We start from the raw sequence: 16178 nt of genomic DNA, 5'->3' as shown, positions 1-16178 counted from the left end.
CACAAAAATTAAGAGGTGGTACAATAAACATCCTGAGTGCAAAAAAACACTTAACTATTGAGACTATAACACAGAGCAAATTTGCCACAATGCACAACGCACACAAACACACGAATGGGTGAGACTAAAACACAGCCAGAAGACAGAATGCAGAACAGCACGTGCACACACACACACACACACACACACACACACACACACACACACACACACACACACACACACACACACACACACAGATAAAAGAAGAAAATACAAAGTCTGAGTCTGGCACCAATGTATATGCTTTGGTGTGGGAGCCGCACCTTCCAGACAAAACACTGCATCTTTCTGTTATGGAAACAAAGAAACAGTAAACTAATTTCCTTTATTGAGTTATTGAATTTTTATATTTATAATAAATTATTGGTAACAAAATGCTTATTCTAAGTCTGTTCTTTGTGACATGGTCAGGTTTGTCAGCATAAACCCCCCCCCCCCAAAAAGAGCATAATTTTATTGTTATTACTTTAAAAAGAAGTTTTATAATTTCTTTAAAAAAAAAAAAAAAAAAGTAACACCTGTACTGTTTCTGATGGCGTCGAACTTTATTGAACAAGGGTTAAATGTAATTTGATTTCATAGAATAATTTTAAATATAAAAATTGTGTAAAATGTAAACTAAAAAGTTATTAAAAAAATGGGAAATGTACTGTAAAAATGTCGAGTGCAAGACTGAGAGGAGAAGCGTTTCACTCACTTTATGTGTGTTGTCCATTAATCATTTGAACTTTAAATTCCCGATGTATTGATATGAACTGGGGAGCTACAGTAACTCAGTGTTACTTGATTCTCCTGGTTATAACATAGGTAGTTACTTACACCAATTTTCTGTCACAAAGTTGTCATTTTACTTGATTATTCATTTAATCCAAAGTAAAATACCGGCTATATCAGTCTGGAAAGCAGCTGTCTGGTGTTGAAGGATTTGTGCTTCATACAGATGAACAGAAGTAGAAAATTTACTGATGACTGACTGACTTCAAAATCAGTCAGGAAATTATAATTGTTTAGCTGCAGTCATTTCTGTAATCTGAATTAGTGCTGTAAAGGCTTCTGGAATGTGTAGTTGTATAGTGGTCAGGAAAAAACAAACAAACATTCATATCATTCTCATGAGCGAAGGTGATTCCCCTGAGCGGAATCGATTCCAAGATTTGGAGTCGATTCTCGATTCAAGAATTTATTCTTTCTGGAATTGAATCCCAGCCCTGTGCTCATAAGTGAGTTTTGCAACAGTTTTAACGCAAACATTGTTGCAAATTAGAGTCAAGACGTGAAGATTTGACATTCCAGTGCCAGATTTGAGAAGTTGTAAGTGCTGACTTGTGGTTGTACTGCAAAAGTGAATTAAAGTACAAAAGTAAATATGTAATACAAGTTCGCGACTGTTGTTGTATTTATGTGAATGTAATTTTACACATTTGGGACTTTTTCTGCAACTCTGAATTCAGAACAGGTTTTTGATTATTGCCTGCGAGTGCAGATTGCAACATTCAACTTCTGATTTTTAGAAGTTTTCACATCAGAGCTGTGAAATTAATTTCAAGGTACAACTACAAATATTAATTGTAAAAGTTCTCAAATTAAAATTTGCAAGCTCTCGAGATTTGCTACCAGTTTACCTTCATATTATTTTGTGATACATTTAAAATTGTTGCGCTGCTTTCACCTCCATATTAAAAGGTATTTCAAACAACAGAACGTGGTCAATTTCTGGGCAGCCTTGTAATTTTAAGCCATTAGGTGCTAGTTCTCATGCAATTATAATAAACACTCACTCAGCTTTTTTATTTTTACTATTTGTTTTTAAATCAAAAACATCTGAGATCATAGGTAACAAATTTTGCCATTAGATGTACTTAGATGAGACATGCCAACACACGGTATTCATTCCATTATTTTGCAGTTTCATAAGACATAATCCTCAAAAAGGACAGACTGTTCTTCAGATGTGTTATCGCTTGTCCCGGAGGTTTTTTAACCTAAACCAGAGTAAAAGACAGAAATGATCTTCCTAACTGTTCAGTGGCAAACAAGTATCAACATAACATTTTTAAAATGTGATATGATTGATGTTATGAACTCTGACCTCTGCAGCAGTTCACTTGTTGATACAATACTGGATTCATCTTCACCATTGGAGTCACTGTCCTCCGAGCTGCTGTTAGACTCCTCCACCTTCTTCTTCTGTTTCCCTTTATGCTTATGCTTTTTGTTCTTTTTCTTCTGAGAAAATAGAGGAATAAAAATGTAATTTGCTTCTACAGATGTCTAGTTTGCAAAGAAGTCTAACACTCAGCCCAGGTTAATCTGTTTCAGCAGAATAGCACCTTTTTCTCTTTCTTGTGTTTGTGGTCTTTCTTGGCTTTGTGCTTCTCTTTATCTTTCTTCTTCTTTTTCTTCAACTGTGGTGAGTGTGCAGGAGGCACAAGCCCTGATGAAGAGTCACAATGTAAAATCTTAACGTTCATATAAAAGATGTTTTGTAATAACCCCTGGATGAAAAAGCAATAAGTCACATATTGTTACAACTGTACACAGCACGGCTGTACCACAATCTACTGTACATTTCGGGGAACACTTACACCCCAATATTCAGATTAGTGGTTGAGCAATCTTGAATATTTGGGTACATCTTTGGTATTCAGTATTAGATGTTTTGTAAATAAATTGAGACATAGCAGAAATTAATTCCAATTTATGAGTTTTGGGATCTTCAGTGATAAATTCATGCTATGTTATGATACAGCCTAGGCAAACAGCAAGATCTATAACTGCTTTCTAAGGCGCCACGTTACAGATAGACACTGACCAGGAGGTGGCAGTCTTGGACCAAACTCCTCTTCATCCAGGTCTCCAGTTTTAGCGGGAGGATTGACTGAGGACTGAGCATTTTGTGCTGCAGTTTCAGCAGGCAGCATGCTCTGGACTGTAAAACGTGTAAATAATGTTAATAAAAGGTTTATGATAATGAAATTATGGCTTCTTAGCTCCAGTATTTTACCTGCTACTTTGCTGATGTCAGGAACAGGAGTGATCTGAGCTGAGATGGTAGTACTCAATGTGCCTGCACTGCTTTTGATTGGTTCAGATTTTGGAGGGGTCACCTTTTCCTCTCCTTCACTATCATCTTCAGATGAAGATGAGCTCTTCTCATCTGACGAGCTGGCAAAGATGGCTTTAAAGAGATCCATTGGAGGCCTCACCTCTTCCTCATCTTCCTCCTCCTCATCCTCTTCAGTCTTCTGCTGTCCATCGGACTGTGCCTCTTTAACCTGTACAAAAAAAATGTGATCATTGTGTTGCATTAGTGTTTAGCTGGAGCTATTAAGCTCCTCAATGGGGTCATATCATAAATTTCATTATTTTATTGTTTTCCATAAAGTCCACGTATGATGCTAGTCAAGATTTCTTGCGCCGAACCTCCCCCCCCATACATACTTCATAATATGCATATAAGAGCGGCAGTACTGTCTGTCTATCCACAGATTGCCCCTGTGCCATTATATCTGATTTGTTTACCTGCATCACAAGCATTCATTGAACGCATATTCTCTGTATGTGAACAGCTGTCATCCGGAATCCATTTTTGAAATTTTTTCAAACACATGTATACAGAAACAGTACAGTTTAAATATAAAGAATATATCTATTTAATAATTTGTATGTATGCATGTAAACATACACATTATAAAATAGATATATTCATTATATAGGAAACGTGAGCATCACCATTTCTGTTCTTTCATGTACATGTTGACATTTGAGGATCTGCAAAAAGTTGTTAATTAAAAACAAGCAGAAGGCTTCTGACACATGCACTCACTCTTCCTGTTCTTCACATTGTTCTTCACACTTTCACTACCTAACTTGCATACATAGACCTTCATTGTTATACTTTAAATTGTACATCACATTGTCTGTTCATGTTACCAAATGCTATAATGATACTGGATTTCAGTTTTATATAACTGTAACACATTGTCAAAAGTACAAATAGAGATTTTATCCCCGGTTATTTAAAATTACCATGTTATTTAATGTAATTTTTGTTCCTTAGTTTAAAGTGATTAGAAATACATTTATCTCAGTAGTGATGTGAGCATGTTTCATTGCTTCTGTATACAATAAATAATATATTGGTTAAATCTGTATATTTGTTTGAATAATTATTACATTATCTCTGTTAGTAAGTTTGTCTGTTTGTAAGTTTAACAGTACCACCAGAACTTGTGTGCCATAAATCTAAGTCAGTTGAAGTACATCCTACAGAGGTCAATCCCTTAAACTAAAATTACTAAAACTTAAATAAAAATAAACATTAACTAAATTATGTTATTTTTTTTATAAAAACTAATAAAAACTACCAAAAAAATCAAGTAAAATACTAGAACTAAAACTCAACTGATAATTGAAAATAATATAAAAATAAAAACTAATTTAAAAAATCAAAACTGTATTTACTCTGATGCAGACAACAAGCATTGTTGCAATGGCATGCTACCCATACTACTCTTAATGCTTCTGACATCCCTATGTATGAGAAATATTAAAGGTATTGTTCACCCAAAAATGAAAATTCTCTCATAATTTTCTCACCCTCATGCCACCCTAGATTTTTATGACTTTCTTTCTTCTGCAGAACACCAAGAGTTTTGAAGAATATTTCAGCTCTGTAGGTCCATACAATGCAAGTGAATGGCGATCAGGCCTTTAAGCTCCAAAAAGAAGATAAAGCAAGCATAATAATAATCCATTAGACCCCAGTGGTTTAATCAATGTCTTCAGAAGTGATCCAGTTGGTTTTGGGTGAGAACAGACCAAAATGTAACTTCCTACAGTGCCATCTAGTGCTCTGTGCATGGGTCAAGCACTAGGAAGTGTAATAGAGATTGAAATCAAAGTGCCTTGAGACTGCAATGGCAAGATGTACAGTGAAAGAAGTAGTTATATTTTGGTCTTTTCTCACCCAAAACCAACTGGATCGCTTCAGAAGACACTGATTTAACCACTTGAGTTTTATGGATTATGTTTATGCTGACTTTATCTGATTTTTGGAGATTCAAAGTTCTGGTCACCATTCACTTGCATTGTATGGACCTAGAGAGCAGAGATATTCTTCTAAAAATCTTCAGTTGTGTTCTGCAGAAGACACATCTGGGATGGCATGAGGGTGAATAAATGATGAGAGAATTTTCATTTTTGGGTGAACTATCCCTTCAAAAGTAGTATGCCATTCCGAACACGGCCAAGGTCTTGCTCTGCTTTTAATTCTGGCACTACCCATGTAATGATACCTTATCTGAATTTTCAGATAATCATAGCTGACACTTCGAAAGGTCAGTAGCAATGGGTTCAAAGTTTAAATTATTTAAACTTTCAGCGGCGCATTGGCAGATATTCAACGGGAGAAATTAAACAAGCTGCGCAGCAAACTCTAATCAGTGCTTTGTTTTGTGTGTTTGGATTTAGGTGACAGTCAAAGGTCCGGGTATACTTAGTTTTTGTGCGTTCCAGATCGGATCACGCCCGCTCGGCCGTGTTGCATTTCAAAGTATACTGTTTGGACCTTGAGTGAATATGAACGCATTTGACACATGCGCACTATAACTGCTTTGTGATACTCTTAAAAGTACAGTAAACGGCTGCGCATGCATCAGCGATGCACACAGACTGTGCGCGTGTCGAGAAAATCTGTGCCGGCCATCTGTTAACGAAATTTACGTCACGCGTACCGTGCGTGGAGCGAACAGCGGACAACCAAAGTATACTTTGGGCTTGAGACTTGACGAACATCTGTGGAAAATGTAATTCTGCCTTGCAAAACTGCAAAGTACTTGATTTTTATTACAATTCCCCTCTGTATTTGTTTTGTAAGAGGTCCTTTCTCCCTCACTTGATCATCGATACGGAATCACTGTTGTGTTTGTTTTTGGTGTGCACGTCAGTGTAATTGACCTCTGTCACATAATGTGAAAATTGGTAAATGCGTTAACGAAAAATGTACGCGTTTAATGTTTTAAATTAATCTATCCATGACATTCATTTAAAATCTCCCTGATCCTCAGAATTAAGCTGGCTGAATTTTTTATACTGCACCTTTAAGGCTTGTAAATGCTCTGTTATGACTGGTTAACCTCTTTGCATGTGAAATGAGTAACGATGCTTACAGGCTGCGGGTTTGCTGTCAGGTGCAATATATTTGCCGCTGGAGCACATAGTTCATCAAATTGTTTATTTTAGAAAAATCAAGGAAATTTCTATTTTTTATGATATCACCCCTTAACAGATTAAATTTTCCTGAACGTTCTGAATTAATTTTTCAGGGGACTCTCTTTAATAAAAAATTTGTATACTCAAGCAAAGCCCACTGCTACCTCTGGAGCGGCAGTAGTGTTTGGAGGGTCTGTGCTGGTCTTCACTCCAGCCTCGACTTGCTGGGCTACTGACACCTCACTGCGAGCTTCACTGAGAAATGCACTGAGTGGGTCTTTAGGTTTAGAAACCTGCCCTGGTACGTCCCACCTCGATCTCTTATTGGAGATGTCTGGAGCAGAGATGGGTAGAGTTGCACTGGTGCTTTGAGGTTTTGGAGCACTTGGGGCTTCCCTGCTGACCTGGCTGCTATCCGTTAGTGTCAAGAAGTTAAAAACTGAGTACTTATCTCTCTTTATTTTAGGCATTCCCTTTATACTGGACCTGCCAATAAAAGAGGACACAAGAACTTAAAGTAACGGCACTGTGGGCATATGTTTGGTACTAGAGTGTGAGTTATGTAGTGGAACACAAATAAGTAAAGGAATGTGTTTACAAACAAGTAAAAAAAAAAAAAAAAAAACACCAGAATTGAAAGTCCATGTCTTACCCTGGATAAGGGTCTGGGACGTTGAATCTCTTGCACAAAAGTTTATCAGGGTGCCAGTCAAATGTGTCTCTGGTCAGCTTCCCAAACATCTTCATCTTCACTGCAGCCTGCTTATCATCCACATCATTCTGAAAGAGAAATTTAAAATATAATCCCTAGATGCTAAACAGCGGACATTACTGAAGTCACATTTTTCCACACTTTTTGTCCTCCTACTATAAGGCCATTAGCACCTTTTTCAGTCACGTTTTAACTCAACACATTTCTTGAACTTCTGCCTGAATGCAACCTGAGTGGTTTAAGAGCAATGTCAAAAGTTAACTGACTGAATTCAAGGAGTACTTTTCACCTCTTGATCCCGTGTGACCTCCACACTGTCCGTGTCATCCTCATGTTTGCTACGTGTAAAACGGGAGGAGAGAGAGGAGTTGCTTGGCTTATAGAGTAACGCAGCACGCACAAATTCATCCCTTTCTCTTCCCCTCTCCCACTCCGTCATGGATGAGTCCAGACTCGACTCCACCGCATCTACATATGACCACCACATAAAGCAGAAATCAGGTACTTAGCAAACTACAGGGTAAGACAGAATAGCAAATGCAGAATTATTAGGACCAAACATTCATATTCACCTTTGTCTCCATGTTTGAGTTTGTTAATGTACAGATCATAGCGAGCCTGTTTCTGAGGATTTTTTGCAAATGGTTTAAAGGTCTTGCTGGCATCTGCTGTGGGACCGGACCAGGCATTTAATGCCATTTGCATCTCAGAGGAAGGCAGGGACTGGTTTGGGGAGTCAGACTGAGAGGCAACTGACTGGAAACGACTGGATAGGGCTTGCAGAGCGGCAGCTTTAGCAGAGGCCACCACGACAGCTCGATCTACAGCCGAGGTAAGATTTCGCTCTGGCTTACTCCGCTCCTCGGCCACTTTACGCATCCCACTCAGCCGCTCTCTGTCCTTACTGCTAAGCAGCTCAAATACAGAGCTGGGGCCTGTAGAACACAAATACACAGACAAATGAAATAAAGAGGAAGGTGAATAGTTAACAGTGATTTTTAGGTGCCATTTGGGTTAAGAGTGCCCAGAAACTCTGGATCAAGGAGAGCATCGACATGTTAATTAAGTGTGAGCTAATTATCCACTACAATCAACCACTTATCTATTGGGTAAATCACTCTATGACAACCAACACACTAGGGCTGTCAAAACTAAACTTAATTTTTACCTTAAATATTTCCAAAATTCTAATTAAACTTGAATTTTAAAGTCAGCTGATTTTTAAATTGACAAAAATTTCCAAACTGAACTCCTTTCCTGACAAAGCTTTTTAAAACCCATTGCTTAATCTGAAAAACACTGATAAGAGAGCAATACGCAACAGCCAGTGACCTCAAACTAAATTTTCATTTGACGGCCTTAAAACACACATAAAAACAGACATTATGCCTCCTGTGCCTACTATGACTGCCTAATATCTAATGTTTATCTAATGTTTAAGTGCTTTGCACATTAGTGAAATGGTATCAAACGTTCATCTAGTAATTTGCACATTTTGTATTATGTCTTAATGGCTCAAGTACTTTGCACATTTGTAAATCTGTGTATTTATCACACATATTATGTTTGTGTATATGGTGTGTTCTATTTCTATATTGTTTATTCTGTACATTGTGTACAGTTGAAGTCAGAAGTTTACATACACTTAGGTTTGATTTTTTAAATTAGTTTTTATTTTTATATTATTTTCAATTTTCAGTTGAGTTTTAGTTGAAGTCATAAAACGTTTTTTTAACCACTCCACAGATTTCATATTAGCAAACTATAGTTTTGGCAAGTCGCATAACACAAGTAATTTTTCCAACAATTGTTTACAGACAGATTGTTTCACTTTTAATTGACTATATCACAATTACAGTGGGTCAGAAGTTTACATACACCAAGTTAACTGTGCCTTTAAGCAGCTTGGAAAATTGCAGAAAATTATGTCAAGCCTTTAGACAATAAGACGATTAGCTCCTGATAGTAGGTGTAATACATTTACATTTATGCATTTGGCAGACGCTTTTATCCAAAGCGACTTACAGTGCCCTTATTACAGGGACAATTCCCCTGGAGCAACCTGGAGTTAAGTGCCTTGCTCAAGGACACAATGGTGGTGGCTGTGGGGATCGAATTAGCACATAACTTTATTACCAGTTATGTGCTTTAGCCCACTACGCCACCACCACACACGTACTGAATTGGAGGTGTACCTGTGGATGTATTTTAAGGCCTACCTTCAAACTCAGTGCCTCTTTACTTGACATCATGGGAAAATCAAAAGAAATAAAGCAAGACCTCAGAAAAATATTTTGGACCTCCACAAGTCTGGTTTATCCTTAGGAGCAATTTCCAGATGCCTGAAGGTACCACGTTCATCTGTGCAAACAATAGTATGCAAGTATAAACACCATGGGACCATGCAGCCATCATACTGCTCAGGAAGAAGACACATTCTGTCTCCTAGAGACGTAAATCAATCCCAGAACAACAACTAAGTACCTTGTGAAGATGCTGGACGAAACAGGTAGACAAGTATCTATATCCACAGTAAAACGAGTCCTATATCACATAACCTAAAAGGCTGCTCAGCAAGGAAGAATCCACTTCTCCAAAACTGCCATAAAAAAAGCCAGACCACAGTTTGCAAGTGCACATGGGGACAAAGATCTTACTTCTTGGAGAAATGTCCTCTGGTCTGATGAAACAAAAATTGAACTGTTTGGCTATAATGACCATCGTTATGTTTGGAGGAAAAAGGGTGAGGCTAGCAAGCCGAAGAACACCATCCCAATCGTGAAGCATGGGGGTGGCAGCATCAGATTGTGTGGGTGCTTTGCTGCAGGAGGGACTAGTGCACTTCACAAAATAGATGGCATAATGAGGAAGGAAAATTATGTGGATATATTGAAGCAACATCTCAAGACATCAGCCAGGAAGTTAAAGCTCGGTCACAAATCGGTCTTCCAAATGGACAATGACTCCAAGCATACCTCCAAAGTTGTGGCAAAATGGCTTAAGGACAACAAAGTCTAGGTATTGGAGTGGCCATCACAAAGCCCTGACCTCAATCTGATGTGTGTGAAAAGCATCTGCAAGCAAGAAGGCCTACAAACCTGACTTAGTTACACCAGTTCTGTCTGGAGGAACGGGCCAAAATTCCAGCAACTTATTGTGAGAAGCTTGTGGAAAGCTACCCAAAATGTTTGACCGAAATTAAACAATTTAAAGGCAATGCTACCAAATACTAACAATGTGTATGTAAACTTCTGACCCACTGGGAATGTGATGAAAGAAATAAAAGCTGAAATAAATCATTCTCTCTACTATTATTCTGACATTTCACATTCTTAAAATAGTGATCCTAACTGACCTAAGACAGGGAATGTTTTCTACGATTAAATGTCAGGAATTGTGAAAAACTGAGTTTAAATGTATTTGGCTAAGATATATGTAAACTTCTGTCTTCAACTGTATATAACTGCAGTGTGTGGACCATGCATCCACCTTTTTCCACTCATCATTACACTTGTGTTTATGGTGGAGTGACAAAGTGATTTGATTTAATTTACCCTGTAGAGATGGGGCCTGGGTATCTCAGCGTGTATTGACACTGACTACCACCCCTGGAGTCCCGAGTTCGAATCCTGGGCATGCTGAGTGACTCCAGCCAGGTCTCCTAAGCAACCAAATTGGCCCGGTTGCTAGGGAGGGTAGAGTCACATGGGGTAACCTCCTCGTGGTCGCTACAATGTGGTTTTCGCTCTCGGTGGGGCGCGTGGTGTGTTGTGCGTGGATGCCGCGAAGAATAGCGTTGGCCTCCACATGCGCTACGTCTACGCGGTAACACGCTCAAGCCACGTGATAAGATGCGCGGACTGACGGTCTCAGATGCGGAGGCAACTGAGATTCGTCCTCCGCCACTCAGACTGAGGTGAGTCACTACGCCACCACGAGGACTTAGAGTGCATTGGGAATTGGGCATTCCAAAAAAAAAAAAAAAAAAAAAAAAAAAAACAACATTTACCCTGTAGAGGTGTCTCTCCCAGCATTTCACATCTCTGAGCAGAATCTAAGGTGTGGCGGCCCTGCTGGGGTGCCTCCTGTGATAGGTGTCCACGTGAAGCCTGAAGTGCCTGGGCAACAATGGGACTGACAGAGGACGAATCAACCACAGGACGAAAATAATGTACAGGCCGATAATCACGTGGCAGATCAGGGGGAGGATACACCTAGGAAACAAAACCGATGATGAGCCTACTTTAACCGCACAGAACATTCACGTTAAATCATTTTGCAGTAATTCAGAAATAAAGCCTAGTGCTATTAACATGAATGAAAAGTATATTACTGTTTTCATCTCTGTGACTTTGGAGGCCAGTGTGAACCCCTCCAGAATTTTGCCTAAATATGCAGCATTCTGGTTTGAATCTGGAACAAAACCAAATACATTTGTCAAAGAAGCTATTGTTCCTGCCAAGTCTATACTGTGAAATAAAACAGCATGGTCAAACAAAAGAACAGGATAAAATACACTTTGCAGAGTTTCAGAAATGCCCAACGATATAGAGTATGCAACTGCCAATTTAATTTAAAGCTAAAAGATACCTAAACAACATATTTTCATGCAAAATGTATGTTCATAGCTCTTAAGGTTGTTGTGGTAAATATTGCTCTTGAGCAATATTATATATGTCTTTCTTGTCTAATTCAAATGGTGTACTGTACATCTACATAGTGTTTGTTAAAAAACAAATTTGGAAGGAATATTTCCCACTGTTCTAATCTCATCTTTATATTGGAAAATTATATTATAATTATTATGCACGAATCATCAGTGCACGTTATGCCAAACAAAATAAAAAAATTGTCTTTGTAAGTAACCTTGCATCAAAATAGACTAATGGAAATTACGGCTGATGTCACAGATTGTTCTTACTTTTTTTTAACCCCTCCCCCCCAACAACTCAAATCCATTCTGGTATGTAACGCCTGCTTTTCACGATCCAATCAATTTCTGATGGATAAAATCAAATCCTACATTTTTTTCGTTGAATATCCTGTTTCACTTGGAAATATGTCACATTCTGAAAGAAAGATTTCGAATGGAGTTTCATGTTGACTTTAATCTCATTAGCTAATGTTGTTTATTTATGATTCAGAGCCCAATTGTGCATTCTGACATCCTGATTCTATCTACAGTAAATGCACCATGACATAAGGAGAGAACACAGCTAAGGACTTTCTGTCACCAACCATTCTTCTTCTTGGTATACTGCTGAGGAGCGGTCCATCCATACAGTCCATCACCCGGGTCTTCTCCTCCCAGCACAGTATCGTAATTGGTCATGGAGTCTTTATGATAAATGTCATCATCTTCCTCCTCCATTGCTCCCACTCCAAACGCCTACACATATGCACACACTGGTGTCAGCGTGCTTTTTAAACAGAACTGTTTCATTAGAGTAATCCAATGCTGCAAGCACACTATTTTAATATTGTGATGTTTAAAAAAAAAAAAAAAAAGTCAAGCCATCACTGATTTTCCTTTGTATGGCACTATGGCTTTACCTGTCCTGCAATCCCACCCCTGCGTTGCTGTTTTGACTTCTTGTCCCCAAATAAGCTGGTTGTTCTGTCAGAGTGAAGCGTAAAGAGGTTTATATGCCCTGTCTCAGATCCCCCACTCAGGGCCTGGAAGGGGTCAAGCCCCCTGTAACCCAGCCCATGGGAGTCAACTTTAGGCGTAAAGTCCACTGGTATCACATCTTTGGGAGCAAATGTCACATTCTCTGGAGCAAATTCATCATCATCGTCCTGAACAAAAAAAAATATATATATTTATCAGATGTATACATTTGTCAGTTTGACTATGGTTAAACTCAAATACAGGAGATCAGCAGTAAATAGGTCAATTCTTATGATCATATAATGAGATTCAAATTAATCAAATGCAAACCCTAGTACATAACATTCACCTCTGATTCCTCTGATCCTTTGGGAGGCAGCACACATTCATAAACTCTTTCTAAAAGTTGAGAAAGAAACAAAGCATTTGAAATTCTAACGTGAATGTCAAAACCATGTGCTCATATGTTGGGCTTTCCAGACCCAAGTTCAGAAACTCAATGAAATAGATGTCCTGTAGTATGCTGCAGCTGAAACAGAATATCTGTGCTGTCTTCACTCACCAGTGTTTTGTTTAGATGGCTTTCTCTTTAGTCTGGGCCCAACTCCCTGGCCATCTTTCCAACCCATTTTTCTCAGTAAATGCACACCAATGGATGACCTGGCAATCACACAATGCCAAACAAGAACTTTAGAATGCAACTGAAATATGCATAAAAAAATATGACTTTAATTGTGATAGTTAAATTGGTGAGTACCGTGCAGGTGCAATGAGCTCCTCCAGCAGTGCAGTGTCTCCAGGTATCGGAGCTGCAAGAGAGCTGACGGCTCGTGCTTTGTCCTTTAACTTATCTCTTCGCTCAGATGCAAAATTATCTGTGGTGACAATCTCTTGTGGGGCAATACCATGCTCACCCAAGTCCTGAAAGTAATCATATTCTTTATTAGAAAATAATTACACGATAAGTTTTACTGACAATAATGATGTGGAAGAAATGAGATGGATGTAAATCCACACACTAACCTCCTCATCCATAAAGTCCTCTGGTCTAGCATTCTGTCTGTCTGCCTTTTGCTGTCGTGATGATACAAATGTTGATGGTGTCCAGCCTAAAAGACAGAGCACACTAGTTAAACTACGAAAAGACAGTCAAACTAAGAGCTAAAAGTATAGAGCACAGATAAAGGCTGCTAATGACCTTCTTTGGAGCCCACTGTGTTGAAGTATCCAGCGGAGAAGCCACCAGTGAAGGCTCCGTGAAACCTCTGGTATCGGCCCTTCTCATCTTTAACCGTCTGCTCGTGCAAAGGTATCGGCTTTCTGGTGGACTCATCTGAAATAAAGATCACAGAGGAACAATCCACAACCTAGAGCAGTGTCTAATCTCTACGGCCCCTGTTTTCATTATAACATTGTATATAATACCTTCGTCCAGTGGCTCTAACGGAGTTCCATATGTCACGAAATCCTCATCGCTGTCTTCGTCAGACGCCATGTTTACTAAATGTACGGTGGCCGGGTGACCTCCTTTCTTACGCTGCCTCTGCTGACATCCTGTACTAGTAATCTTCTTATTCAGTAAACATCAACATGATACAGTTTGAATAGTTATAACTAAGTTATAAGTTAACGCTAAGTTATAATTATAACATTAAAATAATACAAAAACAAAACAACTTAAAAGAAAAAAATGGTTGGTGGAATTAATAATCCTAAATACAAAATATATGTATAATTAAAAAAAAACTTTATACAGCTCACAATTACTTAATATATTTATAGCTTTTTATTTAAAGAGTCTCTGATAGCCTACTATTAATGTACATACTGGCTTCACTCAGTAAGTTTTTTTTTTTTTAGTTTTTTTTTTTATTGCTAGTAAATTTGCTTTTATGAATATAAAATTTGGCCAGAATTATAACAATATTAATTAAATAAAACCATCCTTTGGATAATCAGTGAAGCCAAACAGCAAAAAAGGATTTATTCATTATTGGAATAATCCAGGCTCAATACCCCGAGTTCAGCTCAATTGACAGCACTTGTAGCATAATGTTGAATACCACAAAAATATATTTCCTCTCGTCTCTCCTTATCTTAAAAAAAAAAAATAATAAAAAGGCATAAATCGAGGCTACAGTGAGGCACTTACAATGGAAGTGAATGGGGCCAATTTTTGGAGGGTTTAAATGCAGAAATGTGAAGCTTATAATTTTATTTAAAAAAACTTTAATAAATTCTTCTGTTAAAACTCATGCATTATTTAAGCTGTAAAGTTGTTAAAATCGTAATTTTTAATCATTTTAGGGTTTGTTGACATTACATCATCGTTGAGCCCAGAATATTCCTGTAATAAATTTCTCTGCACACCACAATGTAACTGAATGAGTGCGATACCAAAAAAAAAAAAGTAAAGTAGTTTTATGGTAATTATTACACCATAAAACTACTTAAATGACTGGCATCCTGTTGCTCTGACCCCCATCATCAGCAAATGCTTTGAGAGGCTAATCAGAGATTACATCTGCTCTGTGCTGCCTCCCTCACTAGACCCATTGCAGTTTGCTTACCGCAACAACCGCTCCACTGATGATGCCATTGCATCTACACTACACACTGCTCTCTCCCACCTGGAAAAAAGAACACTTATGTGAGAATGTTGTTTGTAGACTACAGCTCAGCATTCAACACCATAGTGCCCTCCAAGCTTGATAAGAAACTCCGGGCTCTGGGCTTAAACAGCTCGCTGTGCAGCTGGATTAGAATGGGCAGCAACATCTCCTCATCACTAACCCTCAACACTGGAGCCCCACAGGGCTGTGTTCTCAGCCCACTCCTGTATTCCCTGTACACACATGACTGTGTGGCAACACACAGCTCCAATGCCATCATGAAGTTTGCTGATGATACGACGGTAGTAGGTCTGATCACTGACAATGAAGAAACAGCCTACAGAGAGGAGGTGCACAATCTGACACACTGGTGTCAGGAGCACAACCTCTCCCTCAACGTCAGTAAGACAAAGGAGCTTGTGGTGGACTTCAGAAGAAAAGACAGAGAACACAGCCCCATCACCATCAATGGAGCACCAGTGGAGAGAGTCAGCAGCTTCAAGTTCCTGGGTGTCCACATCACTGAGGAACTCACATGGTCCATCCACACTGAAGCCATTGTGAAGAAGGCTCATCAGCGCCTTTTCTTCCTGAGACAGCTGAGGAAGTTTGGAATGAACCGCCACATCCTCACACGGTTCTACACCAGCACTGTAGAGAGCATCCTGACTGGCTGCATTTCTGCCTGGTACGGCAATAGCACCGCCCACAACCGCAAAGCTGGGGTCAAGGCATCAAGAGCCACCACACACAGACGTGTCAAGGAATTTGGCTACAGTTGTCGTATTCCTCTTGTTAAGCCACTCCTGAACCACAGACAACGTCAGAGGCGTCTTACCTGGGCTAAGGAGAAGAACTGGACTGTTGCCCAGTGGTCCAAAGTCCTTGTCAAGTTTTGTATTTCATTTAGAAACCAAGGTCCTAGAGTCTGGAGGAAGGGTGGAGAAGCTCATAGCCCAAGTTGCTTGAAGTCCAGTGTTAAGTTTCC

General features: G+C 38.9%; 1 protein-coding gene across 3 annotated transcripts; it reads right to left on the bottom strand.

Annotated features, from left to right (window-relative positions):
- Positions 1-565: 565 nt before the first annotated feature.
- Positions 566-14156, bottom strand: LOC127453877 (G patch domain-containing protein 1-like). Of its 3 annotated transcripts, XM_051720646.1 has the most exons (19): positions 14004-14155; positions 13777-13911; positions 13602-13687; positions 13336-13499; positions 13141-13238; positions 12928-12977; positions 12521-12766; positions 12206-12356; positions 11301-11380; positions 10977-11181; positions 7540-7902; positions 7257-7435; positions 6908-7035; positions 6420-6741; positions 3047-3317; positions 2855-2971; positions 2373-2476; positions 2132-2268; positions 566-2024 (listed from the first exon to the last, which is right to left on the bottom strand). In XM_051720646.1, exons 1-19 carry the CDS (start codon positions 14071-14073, stop codon positions 1997-1999), a joined length of 2934 nt encoding a protein of 977 aa, XP_051576606.1. In that variant the 5' UTR covers positions 14074-14155; the 3' UTR covers positions 566-1996. The 3 variants fall into 3 exon arrangements, with proteins under 3 accessions (XP_051576606.1, XP_051576587.1, XP_051576595.1); XM_051720627.1 differs by having other exon boundaries at positions 2855-3317; positions 14004-14156; XM_051720635.1 differs by having other exon boundaries at positions 2132-2265; positions 2855-3317; positions 14004-14156.
- Between the last annotated feature and the right edge of the window lie 2022 nt (positions 14157-16178).

Source organism: Myxocyprinus asiaticus, chromosome 2 (assembly GCF_019703515.2).
Source record: "Myxocyprinus asiaticus isolate MX2 ecotype Aquarium Trade chromosome 2, UBuf_Myxa_2, whole genome shotgun sequence".
Lineage (NCBI taxonomy): Eukaryota > Metazoa > Chordata > Actinopteri > Cypriniformes > Catostomidae > Myxocyprinus > Myxocyprinus asiaticus.
This window is presented reverse-complemented; position numbering and strand designations above follow the sequence as displayed.